This window comes from Phaethon aethereus (genome assembly GCF_964289735.1).
Source record: "Phaethon aethereus genome assembly, chromosome: 3".
NCBI classification, from domain to species: Eukaryota; Metazoa; Chordata; class Aves; order Phaethontiformes; family Phaethontidae; genus Phaethon; species Phaethon aethereus.
Genome location: NC_138576.1, coordinates 28,608,231 through 28,626,725, shown reverse-complemented (window position 1 = coordinate 28,626,725; position 18,495 = coordinate 28,608,231). Strand labels below are relative to the sequence as shown.

The 18,495-nt window shown below is 40.8% G+C and overlaps 1 protein-coding gene across 1 annotated transcript in view; it reads left to right on the top strand.

The window, feature by feature from the left end:
* Positions 1–18,495, top strand: part of DST (dystonin) — a gene marked incomplete at its 3' end in the record, with an annotated part of 320,121 nt that overhangs the window by 239,498 nt on the left and 62,128 nt on the right. Inside the window, exons 54-60 of the mRNA XM_081998014.1 lie at positions 128–1,602; positions 11,391–11,552; positions 12,643–12,813; positions 14,090–14,256; positions 16,960–17,119; positions 17,372–17,698; positions 17,873–17,957. Of these exons, the coding sequence (XP_081854140.1) occupies positions 128–1,602; positions 11,391–11,552; positions 12,643–12,813; positions 14,090–14,256; positions 16,960–17,119; positions 17,372–17,698; positions 17,873–17,957 (2,547 nt within the window). The remainder of the gene's footprint in view (positions 1–127; positions 1,603–11,390; positions 11,553–12,642; positions 12,814–14,089; positions 14,257–16,959; positions 17,120–17,371; positions 17,699–17,872; positions 17,958–18,495) is intronic.

The window sequence follows — 18,495 nt, the reverse complement described above, 5'->3', positions numbered from 1 at the left end:
CCACATACTGAGGACCAGCTTTGCTCACGTTAATGATCATTCATAACCATCAATATTCTTTATTATTTCTTCATTGAATACTAGCAGGTTCTGATAATGAACTTCTGTGCTGTCTTCTCTTTTGTAGATAACCACGTTCAGCAGCTTCAGTCGGCATATGCTACTTCTCATCAGTTCCAGCAAATGTCTAAGGACTTTCAGGCCTGGCTAGGCAAAAAGAAAGAAGAGCTGAACCAAGCTCGTCCTGTATCAGCCAAACTTGATACCTTGCAATCACTAATTGAAGAACAGAAAGATTTTAAGAAGACCCTGACTGATCAGATAAGTTCATATGAAAGAATTGTTGCAGAAGGAGAAAGTATCTTACACAAGACGCAAGGAGCTGACAAAGCAGCTTTACAGTCCCAAATGGCCACACTCAGAAGTAACTGGGATGAAATGAATAAGCAGGTAAAAGAAAGGCAAGATAAATTAACAGATTGTCTGGAGAAAGCCCTCAAATACAGGCAGCATGTAGAAAATCTGCAGCCGTGGATCGAGAAATGCCAAAGCAACCTGTGTGAATTAAAAGTTGGCATAAATCCTGTTGAAATAGAGAATTCTATTGTTCAAGTGAGAGCCTGGCAGAAGGACCTGGATAAACACCATGGGATGGTGGAGCTATTAAATAATAGTGCTGAAAGTTTGCTCAGTGCAAGTCAAACAGATAAAGAAATTATTGAAGAAGAAACTAAGGTGCTGAATCAGAAAGTGAATGTGGTCACAGAGCAGTTACATAAGAAGAGACAGTGCTTGGAAAGTATGGCACAAAGGCTGAAGGAGTTTCAGGAATCGTCCAGGGAAACTGAAAAACAACTTCAAAGTGCCAAAGAGCATCTGGAAGCTCATGACTTGCTTGGACCTCAGTCATTCAGTAACAAACACCTGACGATGATGCAGGCCCAGCAGAAAGCCTTGCAAGCTTTAAAGCCTCATGTTGATTTAGCAAAAAAACTTGCCCAAGACCTGGTGGTAGAGGCATTTGATGCAGCAGGTGTTTCTGACCTTTTGCTCCAAGCTGAATCTCTGGAGCGAGAATACGCTGCAGTGAACCAGCAGGTTGAAGATAGGTGCTCGTTCTTGGAGACGAAACTTCAGGGGATTGGTCATTTCCAAAACAGCATTCGAGAGATGTTCTCTCAGTTTGCAGAGTTTGATGATGAACTTGACAGTATGGCTCCAGTGGGGAGAGATCTTGAGGTACTGCAATCACAGAGAGAGGACATAAAACATTTCCTGAAAAAGCTGGAGGATCTGATAATGAGTAATGAAAGTGCTAATAAAAACTGTAAAATGATGCTAGCCACAGAAGCAGAAGCTTCTCCTGATCTTGTTGGTATAAAAAGAGACTTGGAAGCTTTAAATAAACAGTGCAACAAGCTACTAGACAGAGCAAAAGCTAGAGAAGATCAAGTGGAGAGTACTATTAGCCGTGTTGAGGAGTTTTACAGTAAGCTAAAAGAATTTTCCAGTCTTCTTGGGAGAGCTGAAGAACACGAAGAGTCACAAGGTCCTGTTGGAATGGAAACAGAGACTATTAACCAGCAGCTGACTACATTCAAGGTAGGAAGATTCCTTTCTTACTACTATAAAGTACTTTACCACAATGCAGTTTTATCAAATGTCATTGGGAAAGGGGTTGGTTAAATGCAGACCTTGGAAGAGTCTTGTTTCACAGCAGTCAGTTCTACCTGTGTGCTTTTTATCTATTTTAAATAGGATAACTTCTCATGCTCCAGAGAAGATTTCCTTCACTACAGCTTGGTAAACTGCTAACTTTACATCCCAGCTTACGGTTCCTGCACCCCAGTTCCCTCTTCACCTCTCTTCACTCTCCTGTTTCCTTAAGCAATCCATCTGCCTTTCCTGTTTTGAGAGCTGCGTATTGTCTCTATTCTGGTGTCCATGTATTACACAAACTTTCTTCTTCTCTGTGGTGTGAGTTTTAGACCCCAGTGTTCACATACCAGCCCATATGCACTTTGCTTATGGGTATAGGCATCAACGTATGTAGGTCTAAGACCTTGGCTTTTGCTGTTTTCTGTTCTGATACATTGGCCAATTTCACCTCACTGAATCCCACCCGTACCTAGAAACACATTAGTAAGAAGAAATCAGGTAAAATAAACACCCTTTTATTTTGGGCATTTACTGTAGCATCCTTATCCAAAATGCACTTTGGAGCTTCTGTGCGTAGGTTTTTTAATATGCCAGTTGGCAATCCTTGTCCAGCTGAAAAAAATGCATTGCAGCGATTGTGGGTGTAAATTGTGTGGTGCTTTGGTGCTGAAATGAAGTATAGATACTTGCTTGGTTTAGGTTACGGTAAATGAACTTCTAGTGCTCATTGGCAAGATTTATAAATCCTACAGTTGTAAGCCGTGTTTGAAAAAGATCATACATCTAACGTCTGTATAATAGCGCTGAATATTCTGTGCTGCTGTGGTTTAATTTCGATCTAATATTGATTCAAACGTTTGTATGTCTTGCACATTAGTTCACACTTAATCATAAAAATAAACCTGCGTAATAGGATTTGGTAAACCATGCTGTTAAAAAGATGACCATGGGAAAAAGTCATTACGTGCTTGGCCCAACAGAGGGGGCATTTTGCTTGTTTAAACTAAATCGTATTAGAAAGGAAAACTAAAACTGAAAACTTCAGTTTGGGAATTTCGGATTCCAGTTACTATGAGTTTTGATGATCTTTCAGAATGCATAAATAGAGACAAAAATCTTGAACAAATACTTACATTATGAGGAGATTCCATTAGACTGGGAGGATTAAAATTGTATTCCAGTCTGTCCTAACAAGTCTATCACAATTTAAAAAAGAAACAAATGGCTTTTCTTTGTATATGGTTAGTAAAACACTTTAGCTATCAGAAAATAGCAGAACCTCCTGCTGTGATTGCTCTTGCTTATGCTGACTGTACAGGTTTTCAGTTGTAGACAGTTTGTGATCTCTGATTTTACAGCATTTCTTGTGTTTTTAAACATTAAGATGCAGCTTCAGGTCTTTGTTACTATATATATATTTATTTTTCTTAATATTTTTGTTCTGCTACAAACAACAATGTTTTTAGGGGGAAGCATCCTGATGAGCAGACAGTAGAAGAATCCAGATCCCTGTGCATTGTCTCAGTGTTGTACTTTGCCAGGGCATTGGGCAAGACACAGCAACTGTACAATTCATGCGTGACAGCCTTCTCTGGTCTGTGCAGACCTGTGGGGAGATGGTGTCCCTGTAACCAAAGAGCTTGTGTGGTAAAAGACCAAAAAACCAGGGGAGGCATAAAGGAGAACAGCGGCAGCAGCATGTTTATATTCAGAAGTCTAATCCAGGATTGCATTTATGCTAGGTATTTGTAAACTTAGAAATGTGTTTTGCTCAGAGCAGCTATTTAAGGCCATGCTTTTGCTTATGAGTGAAAACACAATGTCATTAAACAGCAGGTGAAAAATGAAGAAAAGGTGAAGGGGGTGTTTAAATAAGCGAAGAGCAAATGCAGGAATAAAGCAGCAGAGTAGGAAAAAGGAAATAGGAAGACCAGAATGGGAAATTTTAACTAGGTGAGGGTGGTAGGTAGCAAAGGGATACTGATAGCAGGAGGATCAGGATCAGCGATTACTCTCCTAATACTCGGTGTAAGTGCTACTGAGGCACAGCAAAATTACAGTAGGTAATGTACCTCTTCATACTCTTTACCCTTCCAGAGAGCAATTTTACCTGAGGCAGCAAACTGTAGGGAGACTGGCTCCCACAAGTCCTGCTCCACTCATGGTGTATTCGCTTACATGTTTGTGCACGTACGCAAACACACACAACCTGACAATGTGGCTGTGGCCACAAAACCACAGTCTAGCTCCTTATGTCTTTAGCTTCTGTGGTCAAGTACAATCAACTTCTGTTCCTCAAGAGTAAAGGGAAAGAGTTGTTTTTTGGTAGATAGATTTATTCACATGAAATCTTCACTCTTTTCAGGGAAGGATCTCGTGTAATGGGCCAGAGGTGTTTTTTGTGGTTTGACCAATTTTTCTGTACAAAGAGTTGGAGCTTTGTGCGTCTTCTTGGCATGACATTAAAATGCATAGTTATTTAAAAAAAATAAACAGGCTTTGAGTTGTATTTATATATATATAAAATATATATACATATACATACTTGTTTCATTTATATTCCTTCTTTGTAATCTACTTATTCCAGTCAGTATAGAGTGTTAAATTGAAAGTACTTACTGTGAGTGTTAAACTATTATTTATTTACAATGCAGGTATAAAATTTGCTTTCTGTAAATGAAAATCTCCAGTGGAGTTCATTTGAAAGTAGAACCATGACTCTTACTTCACAAAATACTCCAGGAAGAGTATAATCAAATGAAGAATTTGTCTCAATTAATATAAAAGGCACAAAATTAATTACTAATTAACTCAGCTTTGTTAGACTTTTTTTTTCCCCAAAGTCTGTATGCAATGCATGGATTGGTACTAAAAGGAAATTTCAGTAAATGAGGTCTGTTGAGGTACACTGAGTCTGCCACCATTCTTCAAAGGCCAAACATAAAAGAATTGTGCAAGTGGGCTGAACCGGATGCCCTGGGTTTGGCTAGACTCACAGTGCTAGGATATTTGCTGTAGGAGCAGTATTTGCAGATAGTTTCTCCCTGAAAAAGAAAACCCCCAGAGGTTGAATTATTTTACTTCTTGAAGCCTTTGCACAATTCTTTGTACTGCCATTAGAAGGCATTCTTCTTAGTAAAACCGACATGGCACTGTTACAGTTTTCATCGGTATATGGTTCATTTGATTTTTCTTTTGTTTGTGGAACAAAAAGTAGGTGTAGCCATTAGAGGTTGCCTTCTAATTGGACTTTATGGGAATTTTTAGGTAGCCTGAGTATTCCTGCTAGTGAGCTTGACCTAAGATTTTAATTGGCTTATGTTAGTTGTGTGGAGGGTATCTGTCCTCTGATTTTCACTTTGAAGACAGAAAATGTTGAAAGAATAATCAGAGGTTTCTCTTTATGCTCAGTAAGAAGTTAAGTGTTGCATTTCCCATGCGCTGGTTTACAAACCCTGGAATAAAATACTAACCCTTCTTGGGCTTTACTTTAGTTAAGGTCTGTGTTGAAAAACAAAGGTAAAATAAGCAACTTCTAAGTATTGCATTTGAGAGTGACTGATGTGTGATATGCAGGTGTTCAGTATATACAGTGAAAAATGGTAAGATATTTTTTAATGTTCATAAAATCATTTTGCTGTTGAACAATACAGACCAATTTCAGTCATATATTTCCCCTATAAAATGGTGCAACACTCTTTGCATTCAGTAAGAATCTGTTTGTGGGCATTTTAGGGCGAGAATACCATTGGTTGACAGGACCTCAAAAAATGCTTTTCTCATCTTTACCGTTATAGTATATACTCTCAACTTGAGAACTCAGAGGTGAGTATCTGTTTGGCAAAATTTTATTATCTTATGGCTGCTCACCGGAGAGGAGAAGAGAATTTGTTTCACATGACTTCAGTATTTTGATATGTAGCTGACTGCGTATCAGGTAAATCAATAAACAAGTGCGATGTGTTTGTATTTCTTGCATACAAGTGTATCCTGCTCGCTGCTTAACTCGGAAAGCTCCAGCTGATTGTAGTTAATGCCCTGTCTTAAGTTTAGCAACCAAGTGCCATATGTTGTCCTTAAACCGAGCTCTGAATTGTCACTATAACTGATGGCTGCTGTCACCCAAGCAGCGCAGGTCTCTGGTCGTTAGGGGTATGGTTTCTACTGGTGCAGAGCAGCTTGGTCATGACAGCTTCTCCTGTACCGTCGGCGAGTTACCTGTGAGTCTCCCAACCCTTCACCTACATCGTTACAAGCTAGAAGTGTAGCTGCCAGGTGTTGAACGCTATTTAAAAGAGATGAATGTCGAAAACCCCAATCTTTGTCCTATTAGGCTGTTTTTATGCTGTTCTGAGTCCCATCAAAAACAGGCTTCCAAGTATAGATACTTTTCCCTAACATTTTAACGTTTTTGTCGGTGGGAGCAGGGTGGCTTGGTGCCACATTCCTCGGATGGTGGTTGCCCTGTCAGACGATGCCACCCTAAGCTGTTGCCTCAGAGCCAGGAGCTGAAGAGAATCAGAACTGGATTGAAAGTCCCTCGTTGCATGCCAGATGGAGTAAAACGTAACTCCTCATGTTTGGGGGATTTGAAAAAAAAAAAAATACACAGCTGAACTTCCAATTTAACTTTCGTGTGGAAGCACCCGTTTAGATGACGGCTGTATCAGACGGGGTGAGCGGGTGGGGACGGTGGTGTACCCGGCTTTCCCTCGGGAAAGCGAGCCGGCTGGAGCGGTGCCGGCCTTCTCGCCGCGCCCTCTCGGTGGGGGCGACGCCGGCTGCTGAGCGGCCTGCCGCCGCGCGCCTGCCTCGGCGGGCTCCCCCGGCGCTCCCGGGCGGGCTGAGGCGTGCGTGATGTCGGCGGCCGGCGAGGCCTCCCGCCGCCTGCGCCTGCCCCTGGCCGGACTCGGCCCGGCCCGCCGCACGGCACAGGCAGAACGGCTAGCGAGCGGTGAAGGCGGCGTGGCGCGGGGGGAGCTGAGGAGATTAAGGAGGCGGCCGCGAGGGGGGGAGCCCCCAGGGCGGCGCTCCGGGGGCGGGTGGGCCGGTAGCAGATGTTGCCTGAAGAGCGAAGCGGGGCGTTCCTTACGGCTCGGCGCTGGGCGGGCGCCGCCGGCCCGCAGGGAAGCGGGGCGAGCGGGAGAGCTGGGCCGGCCCGGCCGGGCGGTACGCGACGGCTGCTCGCTGAGGGGCGGGGGTTCCCTCCTCGGCTGCCGCCCTCGCAGCTGCGCCGCAGACATGCGGAGGAAGGAGCGAGGGCAGCCCGCTAGCCGCTGCCTGTAGTCGGGACCTGCCGAACGTAAAGCTGCCGTGCCTTCGGGAGGACGCACGCCACGCTTGCTCTGCTCTGCAGTTGCCTTAAACAGCTCTCCAGGATGGTATCAGGACAATCGGTCTAAAAACGTTTGTTTTCCGTCTGTCTGCTCGAAGGACGCGTTGGCTTGGCTGCTAGCAAGTGATGTTTTCCTGTGGGACTTGCGGAGGCACCACGGACAAGCCTGGTACACGAGGAGGATAAGCTGCCTTTCGGATCAAGGTTATTTATAGCTACTGCCAAAAAAGTAAAGGGCTGGTTTATTATTCTTAACTGTTCTGGATTTAACTTATTTTCTCTTCCCCCGCTCCCCCCCCGAGATTTTCTCCGTGCCTTGGTCTGAACCATACACAGCCACTGTGGATTCTGTCTTTTTAAATTGCCGCACCATGACTTATTTATAAAAGAGATGGGACTCTGCAAACCAGTTAAACGGATTACAGATAAGCCTTCACCTACAGAAGATAATGTGCTGCCTTCTGTAACGCTTGTTCAGTTGGAAGGCTTAATCGGGAGATTTCAGATACAGATTCTGACCTGGAAAGATAAATGAAGCCTTCCAGGGAGTGTTTGAAATATTTGAGCCACTGCTAGTTTTTGCTATACTTGTTTTTTCTGTGACATTGGAAGATTTCTATTACTTCCTTACTGAAGCACTTTATGTTTTAGAGAGGGGGAAAAAAACCCTCACATCCAGGTAAAGTTGCATTTAAACTGATGCACTGATTATGAATGACCTCAACCACCTCATAACTTATGATGTATATTTTGTATCTATGCATCTTATCCTAAGGGCAAGTTTACTATAATTCTTCAGAGTGCTAGTGATTTTTAGATGTTTCCCCGGTATCCATGAAAACGGAGGTATAGTGGTGTACTTGTACGAATACTTTCAGGATGGGGAAGCCGCTTAGCAGGCCAGACTGTCTACGTCAGAATCCTCCATGTGTTGGCAAAGGGGAAGAAGATGAAGATCTAAATATTGAGGATTGCTACGTTCCTCAGAGGTCCATCTATGACACTGTGCGGCTGAATGAACAGATCGATTCGGGCTCCAAGGGCAGCCTCTCCTCGAGGCATTTCACAGACCGGACCTTACCCTACAGTCACAGAACACTGGACATCAGCACTTTGTGCTCCAATGGTGCCCTTACTTCTTCCAGTGTTTCTGAGCTCCGAAGCCGTGAAGCTAACAAGTTAGATGAAAAAATGATCTTTGACGCTCTCAAACTGAACAGCGATGTAATTCGGACAGCTGGAATACCCAAAGCAAAGTCTAACACAGAAAAGAAGGAGCATAGGCGATCATGGAGAATGTTTGTTCCGCCCAACTTTTCGGATTACACGAATAAAAGTGAATGCTCCTTTAATGAAACTGCTGATTTGTCAGATACAGCTAGATCGGGCAAATGCAAATGGGGTACGAATTCTCTTACCTCGGAAGAGGACGATTCTGGTTTATGCAGCCCTCCAACAGAAAGGGAAGAAAAACAAGATACACTGTTAGCAGGGGAGCAAGCTCAAATACAAAGTTTATCTTCTGCAGAAGATATCTATGCAGTAGGTCAGTTCAGACCGCATTTCCCAGGAATTTGCAGAGAGCAGCAAACCCCACTGCTTGCAAGCAGTAGTGTCTCTGTCAAAGAAAGCTGCAGATTGGCTTTGTATGACATTTTACCCTCTGGAAAAGTAACACAAAGCCATGCACAGACGTGTGAGAGCGATCAGGAAGAGGTGGAGGGGAACTACTCTCACTTGCAAGGTTTCAAAGAGAAAACTCTGGCACATGAAGATCCTCTTCAAAGCGATGGAAGAAGTATTTCTCGCAACAAAAATGACGTGGAAAATGCATATGAAGTTCATGAAAACATTAAAACACGAGTCACAACAGTAGAAGGGGATTATGTGGATGATGCACGTCATCATATAGATTTTTATTATGCAAATGTTACTGTAAATACTAGTGACTTGGATTTAGCAAAATATGGGATTTTATCTGATACAGAGGAACCCAGTATGGCACGTACGGGCTCAAATGAAATGGCACTTTCTCTTCAACAGCTTGAATTAGATAGCTCTGTAAACTGTCCAAAAGCTGTCCCAGGGAGAAGTAAAGGCAGTATTTGGACTACTGGCATCCAAGAAACCTTGGATACAGTCTGCAATGGCCTATTGTCTAACAAGGTAATTTAAAAAAAATCCATAGATTTGTGAAATAGTTGTAAGCAGCCTTAAAGGTCTTTGTTTAAAGCTTTCTTTAAGTTTCCTTGTCATTGCAAAAATGTCATTTTTTTTATATGAATTCGTCAGATGTTGTAATCACTGTCAGACACACCATGTCTGAAATAGGTGAGATGGTCAGTTCAGAAAATGAATTGGGGGCAAAAATTCTGAGAGAGATGATTCCTTCCAGCTGTGTGGGGCAGGGTTCTTCATTTGCCCAGCTGCTGCCAGTTACTCCTGCGGAGAGTCTCCTCTGCGCGCCCGTGTCGGTGCGCGGTGTTTGCACAGAGCGCGGTCACAGGCGATGCCATTTGAGGGCAACTACAACCCATGTGTTCAAGCCCCAGCAGCCTTACTCATCAAGGTATAAGCAACAGTATCAGATGGTTGTGGTTTCCAAAGGAGGCAGATTAAAGGCTCACCGCCTCTTCTGAAAGCCGCCTGTTGCCTTTGCGTGCCAGAAAGCAGATCTGACGTTACGGTAGTATTTTACAAGCACAGGGTCTTGCAGCGCTTTGCAAGTGGTGGATGAGGTAAGGGAGTAAGAAGTGAAGCTTTGTAATAAGGAAAGGGTGTTTGTTGGGGCTGTAATTTTTTTCTTCCCACTTTGGTTGAAATCTGAGATACTTCAAGCTTTGTTGCTAAGTTGTTCTGGTAAACTTTGGCCTCAGCAATAATTGTAATTTATTTTAAGCGTCTCCCTGCAAAGAATGCATGTGTGTTTAAAGGGCAGATTATGGAGATCAGTCCTCTCTGTGGTAGGACGTTGCTCTCAAAAGATGAGGCTTTATGGCACATAAAAGAAGAATTTGTTATTGATTCTGTGTGGAAATACTATTCTGCCTCCTCCCTACCCTACAGTCAAGAAAAACACAAGCATTTTCCTTTTTCTTGGAGCAGCCAGCTGGTTGCACTCTTTAAGTTTTCATGTAACCACAGTCTTACAGTTTTCAAGTTCTTTCGTCCGTAGGAACAAAATTCTTAGGGGTGCTTAATTTGCTTTACCCCTTGTGTTTGGTGTAGTTGTTCCAGCTTCTAGATTGACTTGTCAAGCTGGTGGAAGCATTCTCAGCCACCTGAGGTCTGCTGCTTTAAAAAAAACCTCACTTTTGCAACACTCTGTTTGGTGGAAAAGAGGAGAGTCCCTGGTATGGTCAGAATGATCCCTGCTTTTCAGGATGCTGAGAAAGGTTACTTTGAATGCACTAAGTGTACACCAGAACTGTTACTGAATGCTGCTATAGAAATAGAAGGATTTAGGGTCAAAAGTTGAGCATTCTTTAGCATTGTTTATTCATTGGTTATTTTTCACTGGCCTGTGTAATTAATTCAGGGGCTTCGGGCCATCTTCTGATCTCATTGACACTGCTGTCAGTGCAGCCTAATGCAGTTGAATACAAATGCAGATTTACTTTGCTGTTGCTAATGGTAATAATCTGGCTCTGAAAAGCTTAAATACCTGAAAAAGTAAAATAAAGAAAACAGAAAACTGCTCAAACTGCTCTTTGGGTACGGTCAAAGCCCTGGCAGTTTGCAAGAATATCCCTGTGAATGAAAACCCATTCCCCTGGGCGTCCGCTGGGATACTGTTTCAGTAGCATCTGTAGTTCCTCCTCCTCACCTGTTACCATTGTATTCCCCGAAAAACTATCTTAAAATGTCTCTTCCTTCACTGCTTCTTTAACTTAAAACTTCTGCTTTTGTCCTAATTTGGAAAAAAATGCCCAATTGTCTCTCTTGGTTGCATTTGTTTACTTATTTGAAGACAATTTAAAAATCCTTCTAACCACTTTTTTTGGTAGATTTTATATATAGATAATTAAATAGATGAGTTCCTCTGGTCTTGATTTTTTTTTTCCTCTATTATAAGATCTTTCTTTTTTCTTTTTTTTCCAAAAACTTTTCCCCTTTCTCTCTCTCTCCCTTTCCTTTCTGTCTAAAACTACCCAAGGAAATGTACATCGTTTCCCCTTTATGGTGTATTGCATTTACTCTGTTTAGATAGAGTCTATTCTGTTTAGATTTATTAATTCTTAATTTTTTTTTAGGAAGGTGCTGATGAGGAATTGTTTCCTTTCTTCTAGACAACAATTTTCAGCAATTTTTTATTGCATACTTGTGATGTAAACACCAGATGCATTTTATGTCGGAAGATACAGTGTTTCATGTGTGTCTTGGGTTTCAACTGCAGGTATTCCAGAAAGAAGAAATTGAACCCCTCCAAATAAAACAACAGGATGTAAATTGGTTGGGTCAAGGCCTTATTCAAAGTGCTGCTAAACTTACCAATACAGAAAACCTTGAACGTGACCTTGAAGATGTCAACACCCGATGGAAAACTCTTAATAAGAAGGTTATTATTTTGTATACTATTCTGCTCTGCTTTTTGATTGTTTGCTTGCTGATGTCTTTCAAAATACAGGAAATTAAATATTCACTAAGATGATGAATTACATTATACAATCACTTCGGTAATTCTGAGCATAAGATTTATATCACTAGTAGCCAGAGGTATTACTATCATTTATATGGTTTTGTCAAACTTTCTATAGGTCTGTCCTGGATTTTTGTTCAGTAAAGAATCCTCTAAGTCTATGTGTTCCTTCCTGCTTAAGCAGAGCAGGGAAGTTTGATAACCCAATGAAAGAGGTTGGAGTTGTGACACGTTCATAGGAAAGGTCACTTGTCATTTGTAGTCAGCCACTTCTAAGCATATGTCTTTCTTCACGCATTTTTTCAGTCTGTGTACATAGTCACACCTGCACAAAGCAGTGATACAGCCCAGTGTTGTGTGACTAGTGGCAGATTTCCTTTATAGCACCTTAAGGATTGTATTGCTGGAGACATTGGCAGGTACTGCTGCGTTGGAAAACTGGCTGTACATGTTTTTCAGTGCTTTTGAAGAGTCTTCTTCTAGCAGCAGATGTTGCTGAAAATGGAAAGGGTGGGAAGTAGAAATGGCGCTCATTTTCCTCCGCTGTGTCTTCCTGAAGGAGTGATGCAGCAGAACTACAGACCTGTGGTTCACCAATTTGCCTTCTCCCTTCCTATTTCTTCTTCCCTTTGAAGGGATTATTGCCCCTTATTAAGAATTGCTGCTTTGGGTTCCTGGCTCAGTCTTTCTATAGGGAAAATAAAGACCATCTGAAACATGGACATTCTGTCAGTATAGTTCATAATACCGTAGCTAGATAAAACAGGAGTATCTCTTCTAAAGGGCTACTAGAGCAGTCTGATTTACTGGTAGTCAACCTCTTCTTTTCACTGGATGTCTGTAGCCCCAAGAGATTAATGCTAAATTGTGCCACAGTGCTGTTATGTATACCTATGAAAATGAGAGTATTTGTTAGCGATATTGGCAGATGTTCTACATGTTTTGGCTACTTACTTCATAGCAATGAAAAGAAAAAGTGAGTACAGTCCGATCTTCTACTTTTTTTCAGGTTGCCCAGCGTGCTGCACAATTGCAGGAAGCCCTCCTTCACTGTGGGAGATTTCAGGATGCTCTTGAATCTCTGCTTAGCTGGCTCATTGATACAGAAGACCTGGTGGCCAATCAGAAGCCACCATCTGCTGAATTCAAAGTTGTGAAGGCCCAAATACAGGAACAGAAAGTAAGTGAAATGCATTCAGAATATCTCTCTTTCCACTGGATCAATGAGAATACATTCCCAGTCTTCAGCAAAGCATAAAATCTGTTCAAGTGTATTATACTACAGTGAAGTGTGCTGAGGTGTTTAAAGCAGCCATCTGTTCAATACTCAAGAATCTGTCCAGGACTGGGAGAAGTGCTTACCTTCTGGGGCATAAGACAGAGTGTGGCACTGTGCAATCTGAGCTCTGGTTAGAATTATTAACACTGGGTGGAAAGAATTGTTAAAGGTCCACTGGAAAAAGAGAAAGCATAAAATCCAGTGTTTGGCCATTTGGAAAGTAGGAAGTAAAAACTAGTAAATTTTCATTGTAATAATTCCAAGGTAACATTGCCGATTATGAACTTAAATATTTGGCTCTTGATCCTGATTGTGATCTGATCGATGTTGGCAATTAATTGGAATGCTGTTGGGAAATGGCCTGTGCTGATGTAGAAGCACTATCAGTGTTGTCAACTTTTACAAATTTTCATCATGATTATAGAAAAACGCAGCATAGCGTAGTTTATGAAGCATAGAGTCCATGCAGTTGGACTGTGTGGCCCACTGCCACCCAGAGATTTAATGTAAAGTTAGGGTCAGTACAGGTTGTCATGTTGGGATATCTGCAGAGGCAAAATGTTAGTGTAACCAAAGGCAACTAAAGAATGGAGGAAGGGAGGATTTTAGGCAGAGGTGTGTTTTATTCTTGAGGAAGAAGTTAATTTACTGGACTGGATCAGTGAACTCAATTGTGTCTCAAACAAGTGATGAGTCATTTATATAATGTTTTTTATATCTGTTTTCCTCTGTCTATATAGATCAGAATTATCTTTGTGTTGCCAAATCTAGAAGGGCCTGCAGCTTTCTCAAAAATGTTCTTATAAAATATATCAGATACTCTAAATAGCATGTCTCCTTCAGTGGTATTAAGTAGAACTTTTTCTTCTGTATGTTCACTCTTTGGGGTGCCACACATCTTTACCCCATAGAAACCAAGGAGGTTGGTTGGGCTTGGTGAAACCCTGCTATTCATAGCAAAATAGCTGAGAAATTAGAATGAGCATGTGTTGGGGTTGTGTGGTGTGGTGTGTGTCTCTCTTTTGTTTAGCATTACTCACACTTTCATCACAATACGGGCATTGCTTTTTCTTTTTTTGCTTCATCAGGTTTTCAAGAAGTCTAGCTCCTTCTGTTTTTACACTTGTGTTATTACAATGTTTCTTAATAACTTGGTGCTTGATTGCTTTCTCTGTAGCTTCTCCAGAGGTTGCTGGATGACCGCAAGCCTACTGTTGAGGTAATCAAGCGTGAAGGGGAGAAAATTGCAGAGTCAGCAGAACCTGCTGATAGAGTGAAAATCTTGAAACAATTGAGTTTCCTGGATAGTCGATGGGATGCATTGCTCAGTAAAGCTGAAATAAGGTATGTGAAATTTTTCATAGATTTGAAAAATGTAGACATAGCATGTAGTAGATGATTAGAAACAGCATGTGGAACTCTATAGTGTGGACTCTTGTAAGTACTATCATTCTTGTTATTACATTACATTATTGTGTCTTGACGTTGACCTAATAGGTCCTCTGAAGGAAAAGTGGAGAAAAGTGACTTGAACAGACCAAAAGCTTTTAAAAAAAATTTAGCCAAAGTTGCTACAATCTGCTAGGATTAACTGCATATGTATCTTCTGAATATTTTATCTCTCTTAGTTCATTAGAATGCAAGTTTCTTGATGCAACAATCTGTTTTGCATAGAATCAAGTGCGAATTTTACACTTAAATAATAGTTATGTTCCCTTTGAACTTTAAAATCCTGATGTACTGATGCAAAAAGAGGGCACTCAGCTCTTCCCTTCTTCTGTTTGGTGTCATCCATATAATTACTTTCTACAACTTAGAGATTCTCATACTGCCAGTTGCTGATGTACTTATGTAATGTGCTGAGCTCCCTTAGTTCTCAAGAAGAAAAAGGACCATCAATGTATGTAGACATATTCTAGCAAAACAGAAAACACTCTTTCTTAAAGCCATTGCAATCCAATTCAATTTCCAATTAAAAACAAAAAACACACACACAGAATCTGTGTATACACACACATGTAGATTTATGAGTTGTTGTCAATGTATAAAATACTTGGAAAGTTGTGAACTGTAAAGTGTCTTTGAAGAAATCAGTGTTGAAAGGGTTGCTGAACGTGTTTTCTGGGTGGGGATTTGAAAAAGGATGGCCTTGTTCAGAGTAGACAAGAAGAGCATGCATAATAGATGGCCTGAAAAGGCGTATAATTAAGAACAAGAAAGGACTTGGAATATTGAAGAAAAGGAACTCAAGTGAACAGTGAAGCTTTACAGTGAAGAACAAATTGTTGGGAAGAACAAAGTGTTGGGATTTGGGCGCCTACAGTAGCATTGAACTCACTTCTGTTGTCGCCTACTCCTGGTAGTCTCTCTGTAGTGCCTTTACTCTGAACCTTTTTTGTTACCTCATACTAATAATATGATTATTTAATTAGTAGAGTCAACCACTAATAGACCATTATTTCCTTCTGGTTTTTGTTTGCCTTTTTTTTTTTTAATTGAAGGAATCTGACTCATTAGCTGGGGTAAATGTTAATGCTATGTTTAATTTAATATTATTCTCCCAGTCTGGTGATACTTAATTAAAAATCAAATTCCCACTTCTTCCAAGCCATCTATTAGCCACAAGCTGGTCTCCATTCTTCTTTGGTCTGTCTCTAGAAACGAATAGGACATTTAAGGATGATTTTTAAAACTATGTAGAGTACTTCACTGGGTGGCTAAGTATGTCAGGTCTACCTTGTTTATAAGCCTTGGGAAGCACGTTTGACCATAGTTTTTATCTGGAATGAGATCCCCATTTGAAAGACGGTATTGCAGTGTTTTTCACATAGGGCAAATCTCTCAAAAAGCTGCGTGAATGACAATTGTTCAGCAGTGGTTGTAGAGAAGACTCTTCCTGTAATCAAGACCCTTCTCTGAAATGTAATAATCTGAAACGCTTCAGATACTGCTTTTTTATTTTGGAGGTCAAGTCGCAGAATCACAGAATCTTTGGGTTCGAAGGGACATTTTAAGGTCATCTAGTCCAACTCCCCTGCAGTGAACAGGGACATCTTCAGCCAGATCAGGTTGCTCAGAGCCCCGTCCAACCTGACCTGAAATGTTTCCAGGGATGGGGCATCTGCCACCTCTCTGGGCAACTTAGGCCACTGTTTCACCACCCTCATTGTGAAACATTTCTTCCTTATATCTAGTCTAAATCTGCCCTCTCTTGGTTTAAAACCATTACCCCTTGTCCTATCACAACAGGCCCTTCTAAAAAGTCTGTCCCCATCTTTCTTCTGAGCCCCCTTTAAGTACTGGAAGGCTGCAGTAAGGTCTCCCTGGAGCCTTCTCTCCTCTAGGCCGAACAACCCCAACTCTCTCAGCCTGACCTCACAGGAGAGGTGTTCCAGCCCTCAGATCATTTTTGTGACCCTCCTCTGGGCCCGCTCCAACAGGTCCATGTCTTTCCTGTGCTGAGGGCTCCAAGTCTCTGTGCTTTCTCAACGTTGTCTCACTAACTTCATTGAGAGCTTTTATACAGAACAAGAGATGCAAAAGTAGAGCCAAATAGTTCTGCTCATGTCATTGAACAAATGTTTAAAGATATTTTACAATACTGAGGATCATGACAATATATTCTGGTTCAGAAACTTTAAAACATGTATAATAGTCAAGGGAATGTAACTTTATGCTTAAAGACAGCTAGAAACTTGAGAAGTATCCTTATTGGGTATAAAACAATGTTTTGCTGAATTGAGTGCTAGATTATTTTTACCAAAAAAGTATATGAATAAAGTGACATTCATTTTATTTGCAAAACTTGCATATTAGCTAAAAGAGTTTCGGACAGCTTCAGAGTTGGGTTTTTAAAAAATTTTATTTGATTTTTACTTTGCCTTGTTTTTCATTGAGTATCATGGATATATTTATTTCATTCAGTGACTGGTTCCTACAATAAGGCAGAAGTCTTCTTTTTTTCTTTTGCAAAGAATTCAAGGGGCTTTTTCCTATTTCACACTTACTTCATCACAAAAAATAACCTTTCTCTTGGCGTGTTGATAGGAACCGTCAGTTGGAAGGCATCTCGGTGGTAGCACAGCAGTTCCATGAAGCTCTGGAGCCGCTGGTGGAATGGCTGACCACCACAGAGAAGAGGCTTGCAAATGCAGAACCCATTGGAACACAGGCCTCCAAACTGCAGCAGCAGATTTCTCAGCATAAAGTAAGATACAATCCACACACTTGCTTGTGTCATTCTTTTTAGATGCTTCTGTAAAGTACAAGACAACTGGCAAAGCTGTTGTGGTGTACCTATATTTTACCATGTTGAATTTTTTTTCTGTAATTTGAGTTTTATATGTTTACATTGGCAATATGTCCTTTTTTGTTCCGTTTTTATTGAGTTCCACTTATATTTCTTTCATGTCTTTCTGATTTTTCTTTTCCATTATTTTTCATTATTTAAAAAATATAGGCCCTAGAAGATGATGTCATAGCTCACAATAAGGGTTTACATCAGGCCATTAGCATTGGTCAGTCTCTAAAGACCATGAGCTCCAGGGAAGATAAAGATATGGTGCAGGAAAAGCTAGATTCTTCTCAGGCCCGATACATTGAGATTCAAGAGAAGAGCAACAGCAGGTCTGAACTTCTCCAGCAAGCTTACAGCAATGCTCAGATTTTTGGGGAGGACGAAGTTGAATTGATGAACTGGCTGAATGAAGTCCATGATAAACTGAGCAAATTATCAGTCCAAGATTGCAACACAGAATTGCTTGAGAAACAGCACTCTGAACTACTGGTATTTTGATTTCTGTTCATTTATTATTTAATTCATTTTTAAAATTTGATTTATATTTCCATACTTCATTTATTTTGCATTAGTATATTTTGTTTTAAATGGCAATATGCTTATTCAACTAAAAATAACATAATTTGTTATGTCTGTGGTTACACAAATGGCCTTTTCTCTTAGGATCTTCAGCAAGAGATTCTTCTTAGAAAACAAAATGTTGATTTGGCTATACAAAATGGCTTAGAGCTTCTCAAGCAAACAACAGGTGAGAGCTTGCATAAAACTGTGATTCATCAGGCTTTTTTTTCTTGTAATTGTAAAGTACTTATGAGAAAATTCAAGTGGAACTTGTAGATATTCATCCATATTTGCTGGTTAAAGCAGTCATAGTTGTTTATTTTAATAAAGGTTTAAGGTCAAGGTAGGTTATGTTTTTGGGCCAATTTTACTATTAATGTAAGTGAGCAAAAGTCCTTTTTTGCCTGTAGAGAATTTGGCCCTTGAAACCTCTGTTATTTTTAGTGGAAAATTATTTTAGTGAACCTGCATTCCATTCCTAATAGCAAGTTATGGACATTACTCATAATGGAGAGCTGTTTGGCAGTGGGCGCAGTCAATTCCCTGCAGGCATCCACAGATGAACGAGATATTAGACTACCTTTTACTGCAAGAGGAAACCTCTGTCCACTGGAGCTAATACTGTGGGAAAAGTTGCATTCCAGTTGTACACAATGTGTCTGTTCTATAGATCAACATCTGTCTGGATTTTCCAGTACTTCTCAAGTTCTTGAACTCTTAAGACA